General features: G+C 50.8%; 1 protein-coding gene across 2 annotated transcripts in view; it reads left to right on the top strand.

The window, feature by feature from the left end:
• CRIM1 (cysteine rich transmembrane BMP regulator 1) overlaps positions 1-21,912 on the top strand; it is an 88,877-nt gene that overhangs the window by 45,365 nt on the left and 21,600 nt on the right. For both annotated transcript variants that reach the window (XM_078596102.1, XM_078596100.1), the window contains exons 7-12: positions 125-322; positions 3,282-3,410; positions 5,636-5,795; positions 6,415-6,536; positions 7,978-8,196; positions 8,927-9,145. In XM_078596102.1, coding sequence (XP_078452228.1) covers positions 125-322; positions 3,282-3,410; positions 5,636-5,795; positions 6,415-6,536; positions 7,978-8,196; positions 8,927-9,145 — 1,047 coding nt within the window. The remainder of the gene's footprint in view (positions 1-124; positions 323-3,281; positions 3,411-5,635; positions 5,796-6,414; positions 6,537-7,977; positions 8,197-8,926; positions 9,146-21,912) is intronic.

The raw sequence follows: 21,912 nt of genomic DNA, 5'->3' as shown, positions 1-21,912 counted from the left end.
ACGATGATTGATGATGACGACGATTGTTGTCAATGTCGACGATTACGATATTGACAACAATGGTGAAGACAATCGTGCCGGCGATGATCCCAAGCGCTCTACTCTGCCCCTCCGCGCACGCTAGACGCCATGACGGCTCCGAGCAACCCGGCTGGCTGCTTCGCTGCGGGGGAGATCCGGGCGCACGGCGCTCGCTGGCGCGAGGACGACTGCACCTTCTGCCGCTGCGTGGACGGGGAGCCGCAGTGCACGGCGACGGCGTGCGGCCAGAGCTGCCTGCACCCCGTCAAGATCCCCGGGGAGTGCTGCCCCGTCTGCGAAGGTCAGGCGCTGGTCCGATGGCGTCGCCCAACGACTGCTCCCGTCTCTGTTGAGCAGCGTGCCCTGCGGTGCTTCCGTTGATGGGCGAGGGACCCAATCCTCGAGTGGCTTTTCAGATTGTGCTGTCTGGTGTTTTTTTGCGGCCACCGTTTTTGAAATTTATGACTAAAAACGTAGTTGTCCGCTCACCTGCCCACTTATCTCCTTGCCCATCTGCACCCTTACCTGCCTCCCTGCCTGTGTGTATGGCTCTGGCTAGATACACTACGGAGTATAGGGATATAACAACAATGGAGAAGTGTTCTGGGAAAAATTACTTGATAACAGCTTATTGTCCAGAAAGCTGAAGTTTTATTGTTTGAATTGGATGAAATCAATGAGTTATTAGGTTCGTTGGGGAGCTGTCTGTGGGGAGATGAAGCAATGAAAAAACTATCAAAAGTGGATTGCAAAGTGTTCCAGTGAAGCTGAAGCACGGGTTACTTTTAAAAAACAATAACGGTGGACTTACCTTCTTTCCATCACGATTACTTCCTATACTACTTATTTATTTTCAGGTTTACTTTTCCTGATTCGTCCTTGCATGAGTTTTGTAAATGAAACACAGTGCCATCCAGTACGATTTGGACTTCTACATTGTCATCAGTCTCAAGACGCTGTACACAACACGGAGATGTGCATATCAAGTGGCGTTTGGGAACAGTAGGGCACACTTTTTTTAGCGGAAGGCAGTGAGTGAGGGGCCAGAATGCTGTACGGCAGCGAGATGACATGAATGGTAAAGTGCCACTTCAAGACATTTCATGGAGAAGAGAGGCAGTCAGCCATATACGGAGTAGAAGAGGAAGGTCTGGAGCCTGAACCTGGGCAGTGTATCAGGGATCCCGCAGTGTAGATGGCCGAAGGACTGAATTCCAGGGTCTGGGGCGCAGGGCCGGATTAAGGTTCTTGTAGGCCCTAGGCACTTCTGTTTCATAGGCCTTTCATTCATAACTTTCTACAGTGAGTACTGCTGCCCCCTGTTACTACTACCGCCGCTGTCACTTCGCTTGTTTCATGCGTAGGATAAAAACGCCTTTTCTTCCCTTGCACTACTCTCTATTGAGAATGATATTTTGCGAAAAAACACGATTTTAAGATGTTATTCATAATTTTGCAATGAAAAATCTCCAAAAGTTCATCTCCGGTGTTCATTTCTCTCACCTTATGAAAAGAAAACCGTTTGATATTGACATGACTCTGCCTCTTTGTATATACACTTGCTAAATATATATATACATATATGTATTCTAGAAGATATATTGGTTACATTTTTTTATCATACAAACAAAAATACATGGTCACGTTTTTTTTCGTAGGCCCTTTAGTTTTTTGTAGGCCCTGCAGGCACAGTGCCTACTGTGCCTGTTGCATTAAAGGGCCCTGATGTGGGGCTTCTGCACAGAGGGATCAACTTTGCCATCGAATGGAGGATGACTGGGTCGTTGAGACAAGACCGTGGTCGCTTGAGCATAGGGCACATAAAAGCATAACTTGGGAATACAATCCCGTCTGCCTGGATTTAAATTTCACCCATGTGGTCAGGGAACAGCAGGGAAAGGTCACGCGGTGTGTAATCCGCAGAAGGGTTGTTTAAAGTTCATTACTCCGGGCCATAGATTTTTTGGGACGTTACCAGGTTATGAAATCTGACGTCGCATCAGAATCTTTGTGGCGAGCTCACGCCTCGGTAGAGCCCTCACCTGGATTACACACGGCCATTCTGACCGCCGCACGTAGCCTGCAGTGCCAAGTCTTAATTAGTCAGTTAACGGCCGGTAAATGGCTTACAACGTAAGGCTATTAGCAGCAATCCTGCGGTGGATTTCGATGTTAAAGCGCGCAGGAATGCAATCGCGGGACACTTCGGCAAAAACAGCGCTCAAGAGAAAAGTCATGGCGAAAAACAGCTGGAATGCATTTCTACAATTTTATGACAAAATTGGAAACTGTTTCTAACATAGTTTCATGATGATACCTGAATTAAATACATGAGCATCTTCCTTCCTGTTCATCCCGTCCGCAAATAAAAGTCATTGCCGTAATTCAATAAGCGTTGTGCTGCTCGTGCCTGCGCCCATTTGCTGGGATGAATACGTCGTGTTTTCACTGCAATTTGCCGAAAATCCAGTAAACAGATGTTATCGGGCGCAGGTCTGGCCGCGTACGGCACATTCATGTGGGCCCCGTTTGCTGGTGAAGTCAGTGTTGTTATTTACAGCTGAAGCGTTCGGGCCGTTGAGCTTCGCCGGAATGTGTGGGAGGCGGTAGATATTAATCTGGTAAATGCTGGAGCAGATTAGCGCGCAAGTTATGTGTAAACCTGATGGGCCCCGCGAGCAGGAGTTTGCTTTGGCAGCAAGGAGAAAGAAAACTGGTGGGGAGAAATAATGAGCTTAAGGGTCTTGGCGCCGGAAAGTGAGACTGCCCTTTAGCTTCTGCTTTTCATCATTCCCGTCGTGTTTCAGGCTGACTCTCTCCCCCCCCGCCCCCAGACCTGCCCCCCTAAAAAACCTTGACCGTTGCGTTTATTACGAGCGTGGTGCCGCTGAAGCGCTTTGCTATCTCCGTTCGGCACTGCGGTGCGGAGAGAGCGGTGCGCGTGGAGACGCTCGCGCCTTTGTGGTGCCATGAGATGATTATCTTAGGACTCACTGATCCATTGCAATTTATTTGCGCGCTATGTACGGCAGGAGCGATTATCTTGCTGAGTTACTTTTTTTTTTCAAATCTCTGTTGATTTTTACGATTTGTCTGGGTTTGTTTTTCTTGCGCTGAAATACGTAGGTCGCCGTTTTTAAACAAGGCTCTTGTCTCAGTAAGCTCCTGCCTGCTTATAAAGTCCGTGCATGCATGCATGTATGTAAAGGGATGTAACGATGCATAGATGAATGTATTGACGAATACTCTTCCACTCGCAGAGCCGACACTGATCACCGTGGTGCCGCCCGTGTGCCGGGCCGTGGGGAACTGCAGCCTGCGCGACTCCGACTGCGCCCACGGCTTCCGCCTCGACTCGCACGGCTGCCGCCTCTGCCAGTGCAAAACGAGTACGATGCACGGCCGGCACCGCACCACACTCACAGCACAGCACTGCACATGCCATGGCACCTCACCACACTCACATACCACGGCACTGTACACACCACTGCACCGCACTCACACAGCACCACATCACACTGGCGCTCACACACCATATCACCGCACCTCACACACCACAGCACCACACTCACACCACAGCACCGCACTCCGCATCGCGTCGCACGCACATGCCACAGCACTGCACGCACCACAACAGTGCACCGCGCTCAAAGAGAACAGCACCACACCGCAATCACAGAGCATCGCTCTGACGCACCGCACCACACACACCACGCAGTACGGCACGCAGAATGACACCACCCTGGCCCACCGTGCCGTGCACGCCTGCCAAGCGCGCAGCACACCACTTGTCACCACGCACACAAATGCACAACAACTGCCTCAACCCATGTCACAGCTCAGCCCTGTGTAATATTACACACTCACCTGAGTTCAATACCTGGCCATGGCTACATTAGTCACAAGTGATATCTTGACTGGTCCTGGGGTCCCCCTTTTCGCCAGCCCCCACTAACCAGCGTGGGGAAGTATGGTTAAACAACCCCTATGACTGACACAGTGTGGGAAGGCCTTTGTTCAGCAGTGGATTGACAAAGAGGCTGGAAAAAAAAAGGCCTGAAATTGTTCATCAATAACAAATTATTCTTACTTTCAAAGTATACATGCCCAATCATGTGTGTAGGCACCTGTTGTTTACAAAATGTGTTTATTATGGGAGTTGTACACACATTTAGTTACAAATGTTACGCTTAGATGAATGGGGCTGGACAAATGAGATAGAACAAATGGAAAACACAACCAAACAAAATATCTTGAAAACAAACAAATCAATCCACAAATCAAACCATGGCCCCTTCTTCATGACAATTATTTTTAATTGCCAGCACTGAATGATTACATGATCTGTACACTGCAGCGTATTTATATATCCGTAACGCACCGATATACACACAGCAATGTTCCACCTCATGCCCACATGGTGAATTCGTCACAACCCATGGTTCTACAATTAAAACACAAGTGTGCGATGACAACTGCGCAAGAATTCACATCACAAATAAATGCCACGATGTTATCGTCGTTTGCACGTCGCAGGCACACAACTCTCACCGGTAGCTAGATTAATCCGCTGGCGATTGGGACCCACCTCTCACCGGTAGCTAGATTAATCCGCTGGCGATTGCGTACGGTAGACACATAATGTTTGGAATTTGCCAAAGCCTCTGCCTTTTTTTGATCGCAATGCCCAAAATTCCGCATTTTTATTTATTTTACTATCAAAAACTGACCTTAAGTAGGACGGGAAAATAGAAACAGACCTCTTGTCTTAGCATCAAAGGAAAAGGGTGTGGATCGTATAATGGGGAACTTTTCGTTTGTGTGATCTTGAGCCCAAGAGTATAAATCAGAGCAACTTCTCGTCGTGCGTTGTCGTCGGGAAAGTGCCCAAATATGAAGTGAGGATAAATTGCCAACCAGCATGACAGATTATATACTGTGACTACGTTTTATGTAACTAAAGCGAATGATGTGGGCATTAAAAGTATAATGTAATTTTGATTTATGTGGCATTTAGATAAATGGAATGTGTTAAATTATACACGGAAATACCACGCCAACACACTGGCTATATATCTCTGCAGCAATGTCATATCGTCCTGGAGGGACACTTATCAACCTCTTGTAAACTGAACGCTAGCACCTTGTACTTAAAATAAACCAATTCGTTGAAACCACTTTGGTTATACCTTAAAATAAGACATAAAAATTATTACCAATTTTCAAAACTATTTAAACTCCAAAAAGTACATTTTAATTTCATGTAAACAGAGGAGTGGAGCGGTGGCATAGCAGGTAGCGCACTCGGCTGCGAGCCCAGTGACCCAAAGTGTTTGATTCCCGGCCATGGCTAACATGGGCGACGAGTGACACCTGAACCCGTTTGTTTCCTTTTCCCCATCTGCCACTGGCAAACATGGTGAAGTATTGTCAAAGAACCCCCTATGACCGACGCAGCCGTGGGGAGGCTATCTAGCGCTTCCTTTATTTTTAAGCCCTTTCCACCAGCAGCAGCAGCAGCAGCGGAGCGGGAAATTGCAGGACGGCACCTTCACACCTTCTCCCGTTTGCAAACGAATATGAACCGCGGTGTGCCTCCTGGCTCTGTGCGTAGAAGCGGAGGCGTGCGCTGGGCTCATGGTGGGCTGCACCCTGGACTGCCCCTTCGGCTTCGTGCTGGACGACGCGAGCGGCTGCGAGAGCTGCCAGTGCCGTGCCAAGGCCCGCAAGTGCCGCCCCACTGCGTGCGACAAGCACTGCCCCTACGGATACATGTGAGGCACAGCGCTGGCGCTTTAGTGTCAGTCTCTCGCGGTGACTGTGTCCGTGTCTGATTTGTCCGATATTATGAAACCACGTTCCACATAGACACGTGTAGGATATTTACTGAGTGATCGGTATATTGTGCGTGATGTGGGTTTCGGCGTTTTTGAACGATAAACTCTCTGCGGATGCGTGGACATCACTGTTAGCGCGTAATGCTTCAACTTGTGGCGATGCTCTTTTTTCTCGTTTATACCGTCTCGCCTGCATTGTTTTTAATTTAGCTCCGACTGGTTTGTATAGTTTTGTTCGCACCGTGAACACAAACGTGTAACTAGTATATCATCGGCATATCAATTGCACAAAGCATAAGCATCAATAAATAAAAAATCCGCACACAATTCAACGTGTGTGTTGCGGTGCATAGGAACCGAAACAAAATATGCAAAGTAGGAAACGCCTTACCCATTGTCTGCCCCGACGGTTATCAGGATGAACAAAACGCACGAGCAATAAGAAATCCGGAGCTATCGCCCGGCGGCGCTGCGGTATCTTAAGGGAGCAGGTGGCGGTGGTGGCGGCCGCCGCAGTGCTGTCACCGCCAAGGTTTACGGCTGTGCTCTTTGCCAGGACCAACAAGCAGGGCTGCGAGGCCTGCCGCTGCATGAAGTGCCCTCCCTCCGCGTGTACCAAGCAATGCCTCTTTGGCTTCCAGCACAACAGCAAGGGCTGCCAGGTCTGCAAGTGCAAAGGTGCGATCGCACGCGGGGAATGCCAAGAACTGCTGAGCGCGCACACGTGAAAATAAGTAACATTATTTTATTTATTTTTTCTTCAAATCGCAGTGGCATCGCATGAAGTGGTTTTTGGAACATCTTTAGTGGAACCTCGGTAGCCGGGTTTTTTTTTTTGAAGTGCGTTGTCAATCAATTTTGGTGCTTTGAAACTGGTTGTATGGGGAAAAAAGTATTACGCTGAAAACCAGTTCTATTGGAATAAAATCTATCGCACGCACAGCAAATTCCCGCTCGTCGACAGTATCTCAGGTTTAAAAGGTACGAGCGGTGTTTCTTACCAGAAAAATATTCTGCAGTAAACTCGGCATCTATTTTCAAATTCTTTTGCTCTTTTTCTTAGCTCCACATCTGCCAGAATACCCTGGTTTGGGTTGAAAGGTGGCCCATGTTTTTCCCAGCATAGCAATAATAATTATTATTTATCTAGGAAACTCTCACTGTTTGAGATTGAGTTTATTTTATTTGTTGCGGATTATCCCGTTTAGCCAGTTTGCCCGGCTATTTTACAAGGGAGATTCGTAGTGCATGAGCACAGCAGCTACACAAATTTAAAGACAAAAACATCAATATTGCAGAGAACCAATGCAGGGTCCTTAAGGCATGTTGAACAACTAACAAACGAAATATTTGATGCCCATAAACGAAACACACGCACATTAAAGAACAAAACAGTGCAAGAATTGTATGACAACATGTGCAAGTAAGCTTTATATTCTAGTCTAACAGTGACAAAACGCATGTGAATCGAACAAACAACAGTGCAAACATGTGGGAGCAACAGATGCCAGAACAAAGTTAGGCACAGGTACAAGTATGCTTTGGTCTCGGAGACATAACGTCTATTCTGCATTGGGATGTTTGGCCAATGCCATTGTATGAGTGCCACATCTTGGCCACTCCACAGCCCAACCCCTACAACACACATGCTACTCTCAGGCTCCCAAGATCCGACAAGATCGAGCGCGTTCAGGGTGCTTAGTTCAGAGGCCACGTGGTCAATCTGCCACGTGCCTCCCTCAGGACCTCGCCTCCCGCACCCAACTCACCACAGTGCATGGCTCGTAAGGTGGTTTTAATAGGGTTGTAGGTGTATCAGAAGAATACACCACGTGATAGTGTTCTATTGAATTCAATGTAGACTTTGTATACGACACAACAGTATTCTGGTCCAGTTGATTATGGAAAAAGAGCTTTATAGCTCATCGGATTCCTCCCGTCTAAATAAAGATTCTGATATACAACGTACCCTACGTAACATTATATACTACATTCGAGTGCATTTAATTTACACTACATTTTTTCTTTTGGCGGTATGTCGTACTGTTTTTTTAACCGGTACACACACCAACTCACACATCCCCATGCTAACCACTGCTGTGTGGTGTGTGGTTTCCAGACAGCCCAGTGCTGCCCAGCCCCACGCTGCCCCCACTGCGCCCTGGCTCGTGTCTACTAATGGACGGGCGCCGTCGATCTGATGGAGAGGCCTGGCACGACGGCTGCCGGGAGTGCTACTGCCACTCCGGGCGGGAGATGTGTTCCCTCATCGCGTGCCCAGCGCCCGTTTGCACCAACCCCACGCTCAAGCCCGGACGCTGCTGCCCGTCGTGTCACGGTACGTGCTGACCTCGTGTTGCTGCCACGGCATGTATGTATGTGTATGTGTGTTGAACGTACGACAACGTGCCGCGATTCCATTGCTGTAGTCACACGGATCGCTAAAGAGCAAAGTCTCGCCCAGGCAGTATCCCAGTCACTCTTGCGAATGGGACTCAGGCTGGCCTCTTTGAGTTGCCATCTTGTCAAACAGATAGACTTGGCTTGACATGCAGCGGAAATGTGGCACGTTCATCAAATTGCCGAGTGAGCACACATCCATCCTGGACAACCCTGACAATGTGCAGACAACTCTCGATTATCTGTGGGTGGATTTTACACGGTATATTGGTTGAAGAATCAGCTGCTGCTCACTCGTCCGAGGTCAGTGCCCATGTGACCGTGGACATGTCAGAAAATAAACCAAATTATTTGAGAACAGTAAAAACAGACAAAACACCTTGCGTATCCACCCCAATTTGACGTCGGTAAACAATAAATATGTATTTTTATATAGAAAGTTTTTATTGAGGTACGTACACAAATCCGGTACAACGCACGGGCGCCGGGGACACATTCGTCTATGCGTCTGACTTTCCGGAGCATCTCACGTACAACACAGAGCATACAGTGCCTTATTTGGTCAACCGCACGCCATTGCTGTACAAGAGCGATGCCCCCCAGCAGCCGGCCAACGTCACGTGGGAGCACGCGGCTCACGTCCCGCTGTCGGCGTGCGTTGCGGTCAGACGGCAGTGACGAGGATGAGGCGGATCCCAGCGAGGAGGCGGCCGTGTGCCACTCGCCGGGCGGGCAGTCCTACGTGGAGGGCGAGACGTGGCCCATGGACGCTTGCACGCAGTGCGCGTGCCACGGCGGGCGCGTGCTGTGCGACAGCGAGGTGTGCCCTCCGCTGCTCTGCGCCAGCCCCGTGCGAACCCCCGACTCCTGCTGCCCTCACTGTCCAGGTGGGATGATGCTCGTTATCAATCGCTCGGCCTCACTTATTCTTCATCGACCCCTTGGTCTTCGCGATCGTTGGGGCACATCTTCTTTTGCCCGCTCCATGCGCTACTTCTCCGATCTCTCTCCGCTCTTTCTCTGTCCACTCTTTGATGTTGCTCTGATGCGAGGTCTGCCACACATCCTCTTGAGCCTTCTTCTACTTATCGTTCCATCACCATGTACAGTCTGTCGCCTACTCGTCCTTCTTACACATCCATAAAATATTTTCTGTACAGAACTATCTTGTTTGCAACATTGTCTATGAATTGCTGATTAAATGTATATGGGGCACTTGAACATTGAAGTGTTTTTTTGGGAGAAAAAAAAACTTAATAACCCACAAAATACCAAGTTAAGTTATCTAAAAAAAGGGGGGGGGCGGTGAAGGGGAATGTGGATTTTCATGCATTTCCAGGAAAACCCTGATTATCTCACAACACTGAGTGGAACAGATATGTGGGGTTTTGTCGTTTGTGTTCCAGCTCTACCTGAGCCCATGCATCGAAGCAGTGAATTAAATAGAGAGCACAAATCAAGCGTTACTGAAAAATGTTCCTTTCTCTCAGATTTTTTATGAAAAATCGTGGCAATGTCTCTATCACCAACACTGGGGAAAATCATAAATACAATGCATCTGGCCATTTAGGCAACATGCATATCTGGCACTAAAATGATTAATGTATTTTATTACATTGAAAACAAGCAACAGCACTTGCTTGTGTGTTTCATTATGCACTGATTGATAACTGTTCGTAGTCATATCTAAATAACTAAAATGTGTTGAACTATAAAGTTGTGCCCTTTTATGTAAGTGCTTTCCTGTGTTTTTTCTCATTGAATCTTTCATGCAACGGGCCTACGGGGAGAGCGTGGCCGAGTATGTGGGATTTATGCGAGTGGTCCCAACATGCCGTCATTACACGGCCGAACGCATTTGGCTAATTGTACAATCTGGACGGGTTGTGTGAACAATGGCACACCAAGCCCCAAGGACAGCACTTTTACATTATCAGGATTACAATTCATTGAGCGGCTTACAACTCCAGGCTCAGTAACCCAGCAGAACATGGTATTTCTACTGTTGGCAGAATATGTTTCTCATGGTACTGCAGCTCGATTGTTGCAACTCACTTCTCTACGGGACATCTGGCAAGAAACATTATCGAGCTGCAGTGTGTACAAAATTCTTTGGCTCATGTCGGTAATGCAAGATCCGACCATGTCTGTCCATTGCTCGCTGAGCTGTATTGGCTTCCGGTTGCCGAAGTAATACATTTTAAGGTTACACTCATTACACACAAAGTGCTTGCCACAAATGAACCACAATACCTTGCTGATCTCGTCAAGGGGGATACACTATTACGCAAACTCCGGTTATGCTCGCAGCGGCTTTTTGCTCACTATCGAACAAAGACAGTCACTGCAGCCATCTGGAATGCTCTACCTTCCGATATTAGGAAGCCACTTGGAGCTATGTTCTTTTAAATCTAGATTGAAAGCTCACTTCTGTAGAACTGGTTTTTGCATTAAGTTTGTTGTCCTTCCCCTGCACCCCCAATTAGCGTGGTTGAGGATATACAGTGCCAAAGAAGATCAACATACATACATATGTACGACTATATTGTAATAATAATAATAGGGACCGTTATTTACCTAGGAAAACCTCAGTACTATGAAATTAGTTGTTCGGCATTTGGGAGGTAAGTGGAGTGCCCAGAGAAAACCTATACATATGGTGCATAACACTGAAGAATGTCCTATCCTGGCCACTTCACATATAAATGACAGATCAGTTCATTTCTCAATTACGTTTGTTGTAGCGCAATTCACGACTCCGAGGTAGGTTGCTGTTAGGGGCTCACGCCACGTTTATTTAAGGGCTTACGCCAGGTTGTTAAGGGCTTGTGCTGAACCAAAACCCCCCTAGCCAATAACTCCCCAGGAGACAGGGTACTGGGATCCCTACACCCCGGCTAGCCCGGCTCTCCACCCTGCCCCGTTCCGGGACTACCCCCAACCTCGGCCGGTCGGGCGGAGTAGCCTCCCCTAGCCTCGTGTGAGGACCAACTACCCGAGTCCCCACTCCTACCCCCGACGAACCCCGGTTACATCCCGGCTCCCCCTTTAAATACCCCCCTGGGGGCATGACGTCACTGTCCCCCACGGCCCGCCTGACGTCACGTCCCGCGACGCCACTTTCTCCAAGGGTGCGCGTGACGTGATGTCACCCACTACACCTCTACACGTTTATACAGAAGCCCTTTGGATAGATAAGACAGGAGAAGTTGCCGTGGGTGAGACTCGAGGCCCGGTGATACCTCCTGATATAGTTCCCTACTCAATGGAGCAAGGCCATGACAGCTGTAGCCACAGAAATTGCGAGGCGCATGTCTACGTAAGTCTAGAGTTGCCGTGTGCCCTACATTTATCTGGCTGCCAAGCGTTTTTAATCCGTGTCCGCAGGTTAGAAATAAAATGTCATGACTGCGTGACTTCTCAAAATAAAGCAATAAGATTAGATTGCCCTGTGCCCATAAATATTGTCGTAACGATTGGGGAAATAACTGGACATTTTTAATCGGAGCTCGGCTAGCAACAGTGGGAGAGAGCGACTGTCCACGTGCCGTGCCTTGTCACTAATTTTACATGGAGCAGGCAAGCCTCACATCTCCTGTCGTTACCTTGCTTCCTTTAACAGTAACTCTATATGCGGGTGTCAGAAATTCTGTCCGGGTGGCGCAGCGGTTTAGAGCGCTCGGCTCGCAATATAAAGGAGCGGTGAGTTAAAATCCTCCATCGGCGGTTGACGCAGCCCTTCTTGCCTCTGGGGTGGATAAAATAACTACCACTTTTTTAATAGTCAGCAGTTCGTTGTCCTAAGGATAGACTGTCTCCCCCCCCCCCCCCCCCCCACAATAGAAATGTGGAATTTTTACCACTGGTTATGAAGGCTGTAAACAGGAGAGGGGCAATGCTCCAATATGGTCTGGATAACTTAAAAAATTGCTTCTGATGCATAGGCCTCAGCAAGGTAAGGTAAATTACCTTTATTACCGGGTAAAAGGGTAAAGGTAAAGGGTAAAGGTTTCGACATGCCAAGGGGTAAGGTAAAGAGTAGGGTAAAGGTAGCTCAGAAGAATTACCTGGTAGGGTAAGGGTAGGGCGAATAATTACCCCGTAAATACAGTACCTTGTTTACTGCTAAAAGTTCCGTGCCGCAGTGACGCAGTCCGTGGCCTCCATTTTAAAGTGATGGCGGAGCACATGGAGACGGTCCACGTTCTTGAGGTCGAGGTACTAGAGGACGAGGATGCCAGCAACGGCTTTTTTGGGGTTGCTGCGAACAGCAATCGAAAGAGGCAGCGGTATGCGTTCCCGTGGGAGCACACACACGATTGGATGGAGGGTGATCCGCATGCACAGCAAGGGAAGCGGCAGTGCATGCACTGCCGCAAGTGGTTTTGCACCCACACGAACGCGTCGGGGTGGAAAGCCCAACTCAAGAAACACAACGTGCTCGCCCCAGGCAGCGAGGTCGGGACGTCGGCGTCGGCGAGCCGCCTAAAACAGCAAACGCTGAGCTGGCCAGCAATCCCGGATCGCCTCCTGGTAAAGTTTGAGAACACGGTGGTGGATTTTGTTATCCAAGGTGCAATCTCTTTGCGAGCCGCCGGCAGCGACAAGTTCAAGACCTTGGTCAACACATTGACACAGGGATACGAGGGCCCATCGACCAGCACCATCATTCGCAGGATTGTCGAGCATCACGCCATCATGCTGCCCATCGTCGGGGCGATCTTCTCCAACCTGGACGTCGCCATCTCGCTCACCATCGACGGGTGGTCGAACCGCAACCTGAAGGGATTTTGGATGGTCACGGTGCACTGGATCGACAGCAAATCTGGTGCGTCAAAATCCATGCTGCTGACAATCCTCGATGTGCAGTCCGGAAGGGGTGTCGGCAAGCGCATTGGGGCCGCTCTGTTTGAGCACCTCCAAAGCCTCAGGCACAATATCTCGACCAAGCTGCTCGCTGTCACCAGCGACAATGGCTCTGATGCGAACAGTGCTGTCAAGACGTTGTTCGCCCTGGTCAATGTGGACGCCGGATATGAGCAGTTGCGGGCTTGCCACCATATTCGATGTGTGGATCATTCCGTCCAGATCGGTGTGGTCCAAGTTCTAAAACTGATCAAGTCAACAAATGCCGAACTGCGCAAGGCGCTCGTCAATATCAGGTGCAGCAAGGTCGTCCGGCAGTCGTACCGCCGCGAGGCTGAGATCGCCAAGCTCGCCAGCGAGGAGCCGACGCACCAGGACTCGCCGACGTTTGACATGGGCGACGACGCCATCAAGAAGCGTGTCCCATTGGACATTATCATGGCGCTCTTCCAGGATGTGATCGGTGTCGGTGCTTTATCTGAACTGCAGTGGGCAAACATCGAGGGCGTGACAGCATTCCTGCGAATGCCGCGCCAGGTCATGGCCTCGTTGTCGGCGGACCACAATTCGACATTGGATCTCGTGCCGGTGACGATGGAGCACCTCGTCCGTCATTGCGATCACGGTGAAGCCGCCCTTAGAGCGATCGATGAGCCCTTGACTGCGACGGGGATGAAGGCCGAACTGGTGCGGTACCGCCACCTACTGGTTCAGGAACCTGCCATTGTGGCATCCTACTTGAATCCACAGCTGCCGAAAACGACAGACCAAGACACTGAAGGCCACAATCCGCTCTGTCCTGCAGCATCGCTACTTAGACGTGCTCACGATCTCGCCGACGGCAGTTGCTGCCCATATGGAGGAGCGGTCGCTGTTCAGCACCCTGTTCAGCAACGTCGGAAACTCCATAGACGACGGCGATGAAGTCGATCGTTTTCTGAGCATGGGCGTCACACCGCCAGCACCTTCATTGACATAATGCAGTGGTGGTTTCTCCACAAAGAGCTGCTCCCCGCCCACTACAAGATGGCCTGCGACTACTTGGGAGCGCCGGCGACGTCAACTCCCTGTGAACGCGCGAATAGCGGAGCCGGGCGGGAGATCACATGCGTTCGCCAGTCGCTGTCAACGACGCTCTTCATAAAGTCCATGTGCTTGCGCTCATGGATCACGGTTGGCTGCCTGAAGGTTCCGTCTAACTGGGCTGGAGCGGCGCAGGATCTTATTGCCTGTCGTCCGTCCAAGGTTGTTGATGAGATCGCCATCGACCAAGACGACTGGGACGAGGAGGTTATGGAGGACGGTGTCGTCGACAGCCTAAACGCCCGATTTGAGAGTATTCTATATGAATAAAGCGTCTTCTTGGTTCTTTCGGTAAAGTCACGTAGAATGGAAATAATAAAATAATAAAAATAAAACATCATTAAATAATTCTCACGACGTTTCGGCCACAACGCAAGCAGCCGTCCTCAGGTGAAGACCAGGTCTGTCGGGGAGACAGCGTCTGAATGAAACAGCACCATGCTTGGAGCGTATATTTAATCTGGGTTGGAAGGGGGGGGGGGAAAGGGCGCCTTGACAAAATAATTTGCATATCAAGAGGAATTTAGCATATTTATGGGAAATGTAGGTATGTGATTAGTACTACTTATGCCCGTGCAGTATGCAGGATTAGCAGCATCAAAGGGAGGGGATATGGGAAATGCAGGTATGTGATTAGTACTACTTATGCCCGTGCATTATGCAGGATTAGCAGCATCAAAGGGAGGGGATATAGGAAATGCAGGTATGTGATTAGTACTACTTATGCCCGTGCATTATGCAGGATTAGCAGCATCAAAGGGAGGGGATATGGGAAATGCAGGTACAGTATGTGATTAGTACTACTTATGCCCGTGCATTATGCAGGATTAGTAGCATCAAAAGGAGGGGATAGGGGTAGCATTAATAAAGGGAAGGAGTGTTAATAGTATGTAGCTGCAGTAACTAAAACCACCACGTAAACAACTAAAGTATAAACTACATAGTGTCATCAGTATACTAAATATACTCTACAATAAGCTGAGTTACTAACAGTAAGTAATACATTACAATTCTACGTCGTAAAAAATATAATATGCTTCCATCTAAACTTTATTCTCTTATATCACACGAGTCTACACCGTACTATATACTGCCATAGACAAACCCAACGTTAAATTATATACTGTATTGCTATAAACCACACAAACTCCACTCAACATCCTGGCACCAGACAAACTCCACTCTACATCCTGGCACCAGACAAACTCCACTCTACATCCTGGCACCAGACAAACTCCACTCTACATCCTGACACCAGACAAACTCCACTCTACATCCTGGCACCAGACAAACTCCACTCTACATCCTGGCACCAGACAAACTCCACTCTACATCCTGGCACCAGACAAACTCCACTCTACATCCTGGCACCAGACAAACTCCACTCAACATCCTGGCACCAGACAAACTCCACTCTACATCCTGGCACCAGACAAACTCCACTCTACATCCTGGCACCAGACAAACTCCACTCTACATCCTGGCACCAGACAAACTCCACACTACATCCTGGCACCAGACAAATTCCACTCAACATCCTGGCACCAGACAAACTCCACTCAACATCCTGGCACCAGACAAACTCCACTCAACAGCACCAGACAAACTCCACTCAACATCCAGACAAACTCCACTCTACATCCTAGCACCAGACAATCTCCACTCTACATCCTGGCACCAGACAAACTCCACTCTACATCCTGGCACCAGACAACCTCCACTCTACATCCTGGCACCAGACAAGCTCCACACTACATCCTGGCACCAGACAAACTCCACTCTACATCCTGGCACCAGATAAACTCCACTCTACATCCTGGCACCAGACAAACTCCACACTACATCCTGGCACCAGACAAACTCCACTCTACATCCTGGCACCAGACAAACTCCACTCTACATCCTGGCACCAGACAAACTCCACACTACATCCTGGCACCAGACAAACTCCACTCTACATCCTGGCACCAGACAAACTCCACTCTACATCCTGGCACCAGACAAACTCCACTCTACATCCTGGCACCAGACAAACTCCACACTACATCCTGGCACCAGACAAACTCCACTCTACATCCTGGCACCAGACAAACTCCACTCTACATCCTGGCACCAGACAAACTCCACACTACATCCTGGCACCAGACAAACTCCACTCTACATCCTGGCACCAGACAAACTCCACTCAACATCCTGGCACCAGACAAACTCCACTCTACATCCTGGCACCAGACAAACTCCACTCTACATCCTGGCACCAGACAAGCTCCACACTACATCCTGGCACCAGACAAACTCCACTCAACATCCTGGTACCAGACAAACTCCACTCAACATCCTGGCACCAGACAAACTCCACTCTACATCCTGGCACCAGACAAACTCCACTCTACATCCTGGCACCAGACAAACTCCACACTACATCCTGGCACCAGACAAACTCCACTCTACATCCTGGCACCAGACAAACTCCACTCAACATCCTGGCACCAGACAAACTCCACTCTACATCCTGGCACCAGACAAACTCCACTCTACATCCTGGCACCAGACAAGCTCCACACTACATCCTGGCACCAGACAAACTCCACTCAACATCCTGGTACCAGACAAACTCCACTCAACATCCTGGCACCAGACAAACTCCACTCTACATCCTGGCACCAGACAAACTCCACTCTACATCCTGGCACCAGACAAACTCCACACTACATCCTGGCACCAGACAAACTCCACTCTACATCCTGGCACCAGACAAACTCCACTCTACATCCTGGCACCAGACAAACTCCACACTACATCCTGGCACCAGACAAACTCCACTCTACATCCTGGCACCAGACAAACTCCACTCAACATCCTGGCACCAGACAAACTCCACTCTACATCCTGGCACCAGACAAACTCCACTCTACATCCTGGCACCAGACAAGCTCCACACTACATCCTGGCACCAGACAAACTCCACTCAACATCCTGGTACCAGACAAACTCCACTCAACATCCTGGCACCAGACAAACTCCACTCTACATCCTGGCACCAGACAAGCTCCACACTACATCCTGGCACCAGACAAACTCCACTCTACATCCTGGCACCAGACAAACTCCACACTACATCCTGGCACCAGACAAACTCCACTCTACATCCTGGCACCAGACAAACTCCACTCAACATCCTGGCACCATACAAGCTCCACACTACATCCTGGCACCAGACAAACTCCACACTACATCCTGGCACCAGACAAACTCCACTCAACATCCTGGCACCAGACAAACTCCACTCAACATCCTGGCACCAGACAAACTCCACTCTACATCCTGGCACCAGACAAACTCCACACTACATCCTGGCACCAGACAAACTCCACTCTACATCCTGGCACCAGACAAACTCCACTCAACATCCTGGCACCAGACAAACTCCACACTACATCCTGGCACCAGACAAACTCCACACTACATCCTGGCACCAGACAAACTCCACTCTACATCCTGGCACCAGACAAACTCCACTGTACATCCTGGCACCAGACAAACTCCACACTACATCCTGGCACCAGACAAACTCCACTGTACATCCTGGCACCAGACAAACTCCACTCTACATCCTGGCACCAGACAAACTCCACTCTACATCCTGGCACCAGACAAACTCCACACTACATCCTGGCACCAGACAAACTCCACTCTACATCCTGGCACCAGACAAACTCCACTCTACATCCTGGCACCAGACAAACTCCACACTACATCCTGGCACCAGACAAACTCCACTCTACATCCTGGCACCAGACAAACTCCACTCAACATCCTGGCACCAGACAAACTCCACTCTACATCCTGGCACCAGACAAACTCCACTCTACATCCTGGCACCAGACAAGCTCCACACTACATCCTGGCACCAGACAAACTCCACTCTACATCCTGGCACCAGACAAACTCCACACTACATCCTGGCACCAGACAAATTCCACTCTACATCCCGGCACCAGACAAACTCCACTCAACATCCTGGCACCAGACAAACTCCACACTACATCCTGGCACCAGACAAACTCCACTCTACATCCTGGCACCAGACAAACTCCACTCTACATCCTGGCACCAGACAAACTCCACACTACATCCTGGCACCAGACAAACTCCACTCTACATCCTGGCACCAGACAAACTCCACTCAACATCCTGGCACCAGACAAACTCCACTCAACATCCTGGCACCAGACAAACTCCACTCTACATCCTGGCACCATACAAGCTCCACACTACATCCTGGCACCAGACAAACTCCACTCTACATCCTGGCACCAGACAAACTCCACACTACATCCTGGCACCAGACAAACTCCACTCTACATCCTGGCACCAGACAAACTCCACTCTACATCCTGGCACCAGACAAGCTCCACACTACATCCTGGCACCAGACAAACTCCACTCTACATCCTGGCACCAGACAAACTCCACACTACATCCTGGCACCAGACAAACTCCACTCAACATCCTGGCATCAGACAAACTCCACTCTACATCCTGGCACCAGACAAACTCCACACTACATCCTGGCACCAGACAAACTCCACTCTACATCCTGGCACCAGACAAGCTCCACACTACATCCTGGCTAGGGGTCGGCACGGTTTGAACCGACTCAAACTGGTTTCAAATTGAGCAAGCCAAACCAAACCAAACCAGCGACGACTGAACCAAACCAAACCAAAACCAAACCAAACTAAGCTAAACCAAACCTCTTGAGTTGGCTTGAACCGAAAAGATGCGCGGCAAACAATATTCGCATTCAATACAAATATCAAGTGTATTAATCGCTAATTTCTACGCAGGCTTTCTTCATATTGAGATTCACTAGCAAGTACTGGACGACGATGTCGTCCACAGCCATCTCCTCAAGCTTGGCACGCCCAATGTCCTTGAACGCAGTGTGGTAGTTCAATGGCAGTGAAACCCCAACACTAGGCAACATCCGCGCCCACGAGCGCACACACATCTCGGCCTTGAACGTGCACTTGTGCAGGTTTGGTCGGTCGAGAAAGGAGCGCTTGGCGGCCGAGTTTGCTCTCTCGGAGGGCACGGACGACGCCGGGATAGGCAAATAGTCGAGGGCCACGCGTCGTAGGCGCGGGTACTTGCCGCCGTACAGCTTCCACCACTCGACGACGTCCATGCTCAGGTCCTGAGTCGGCTCAAGCAGGAAGCGGTCGACCTCGGAGGCGGCGCCGTCGTGAGCGTTGGGCGCGTAGACCATGTCAAAGAGGATGTTAATGCCGCCACGCGGCGCCGCCTTCGGCGCCGCGTCCGTCGTCAACGCTGGGTAGCGCTGGTTGAGAATGTCCGTCATCATGTCCTTGATATTGCTGTACTCGGTGCTCGAGGCCGCGGGCTTGGGGTGGCGCAGGTCGAGAAAGCGGGCGACGCGGCTTGGTTCGGACGAGAGAAGGTCGCTGTACTTGACCATGTAGTCGGAGATGGTCACGGTGGCCGAGCTCACGACCACATGAGGACTCGGGCGGTGGGTCATGCAGTGGCTCAAGAGAGCCTCCTGCGCCGTGATGGCGTTCGAGATGGTGCAGTACTCCTCGGCGCCCATGGCATCGGAGATGGCCGCCGGCTTCTCCAAGAACTGGCAGAGCAGCGCCGCCTGCTCCCACTGCTCGTCCGACAAGCCGGCCTGGCTCCGCGACCAGCCGGGCTCAAGGCAGATGGCGTCGATCACTTGGCGCTGCCTTAGCGACGCCGTGAGCATCACGTACGTGCTACCCCAACGTGTGACCACGTCGAGGCAAGGCGGCTGCAGCGGGCACTTGAGGTAGTGCCGCGCGAGCGACGTGTAGGCCGCCCTCTTCGTCTTGCTCTTGCGGATAGCGCCGAGCGTCGCGCGGAGGCTGCGCAGCAGTGTCTCGAACGCGCCGAATGAGGCCTTGACGCCGAGGTTGACGCAGTGCGCGATGCACCGCAAGCAGCACGTCGAGCGCAGGTTGCTCCCCTCGAGGAGCGTGAGGGACTTGGCGGATGCGACGGCGTCAGAACCGCTGTCGGTGACGACGGCGAGCAGGCGCGGCCACACGCCAAAGTCGTCGAGCAGCTCGTGCAGGCGCTGCGCCATGCGCTTGCCCACGCCTTCGCCCGGGGCCACCCAAAAGAAGTCAATGATGCAGTTGCACATGGAGAACGACGCCGGGTCCATCCAGTGGAGGGTGACCGAGAAGAAGCCGGTCATGGCGTCGTTTGTCCAACCGTCGTAGGTCAAGGAGACGCAAGAGCCAAAAGTAGTAAAGTACTGTAGCACGAGTAGCTTGAGGACGACATACATCTCGAGCATGCGGCGCTTGACCGTGCGCTCAGACTTGGGCTCGTAACCCGGGGCAGCTCGTTGAAGAAGAGTCGTAAAGGGATCCGATGTTACGTGTTTATGGCCTAGACCACTCGTCGTGATGTACTCGGCGACAAAGCTGTCCATGGCCTTGCTCGCGTGCGCTGACATGGGCGTGGCCATCTTGGACTGCACGAGCAAACCCTTCCCCGTCGGCGGCGACGTGACGACCGTGGGCGACTCGGGGTCGACGATCCCATGGGTCTTGAGATGCTTGATACGGGTGCCCGAGGAGGTGGAGCCCGCGTACTGGAGGGTGCAGATCTTGCAGGTCCGGCTCTGCACGTCGCCCGCGGCCTGGCTCGTCTCAAAGTACTCGTCGTGCCACAGCGCTCGGGACACACGGGCCTTCTTGGGCTTGGGCTGCGTCGCGGTCTGCAGCGCTGCGGCGCCGAGGGTGCGCATGAGGCTCTGCCGCGTGTCGCCGCGCGTGGCGTCCGGGCTCTCACGTTCGCTCGCCATCGGCTCCTCGTCGCTACCGGCGTGTTTGGTCTCTTCCACGTCGTGGATGAGATACCTTGTGATGCTGGAGCCGCCGGGGATGGCGCCGTCTTGAGCCGCTCGAGCCATGGAGATGCAATTGCAAAGTGAATTCGCAGGCAAAGGCAACTACAGCATGTCCTTTCGTGTCGCCTTTACAACCAACCAAACTAGTTTGAGCCGGTTCCACCCTGTCCGAGCCAAACCGAGTCGGTTTTCGTAGCCCCAAACCAAACCGAACCAGTTCAAACAGAGCCAAACCAAACCGATTTGGTTCGGTTCAAACCGCGGTTTGGTGGTTTGAGCCAAACCGTGCCGACCCCTAATCCTGGCACCAGACAAACTCCACTCTACATCCTGGCTCCAGACAAACTCCACTATACATCCTGGCACCAGACAAACTCCACTCTACATCCTGGCACCAGACAAACTCCACACTACATCCTGGCACCAGACAAACTCCACTCAACATCCTGGCACCAGACAAACTCCACTCAACATCCTGGCACCAGACAAACTCCACTCTACATCCTGGCACCAGACAAACTCCACACTACATCCTGGCACCAGACAAACTCCACTCTACATCCTGGCACCAGACAAACTCCACTCAACATCCTGGCACCAGACAAACTCCACACTACATCCTGGCACCAGACAAACTCCACACTACATCCTGGCACCAGACAAACTCCACTCTACATCCTGGCACCAGACAAACTCCACTGTACATCCTGGCACCAGACAAACTCCACACTACATCCTGGCACCAGACAAACTCCACTGTACATCCTGGCACCAGACAAACTCCACTCTACATCCTGGCAC

The sequence above is a fragment of the Lampetra planeri genome, chromosome 7 (assembly GCF_965212315.1).
Source record: "Lampetra planeri chromosome 7, kcLamPlan1.2.h2, whole genome shotgun sequence".
In the NCBI taxonomy this organism is placed as follows: Eukaryota; Metazoa; Chordata; class Hyperoartia; order Petromyzontiformes; family Petromyzontidae; genus Lampetra; species Lampetra planeri.
This window is presented reverse-complemented; position numbering and strand designations above follow the sequence as displayed.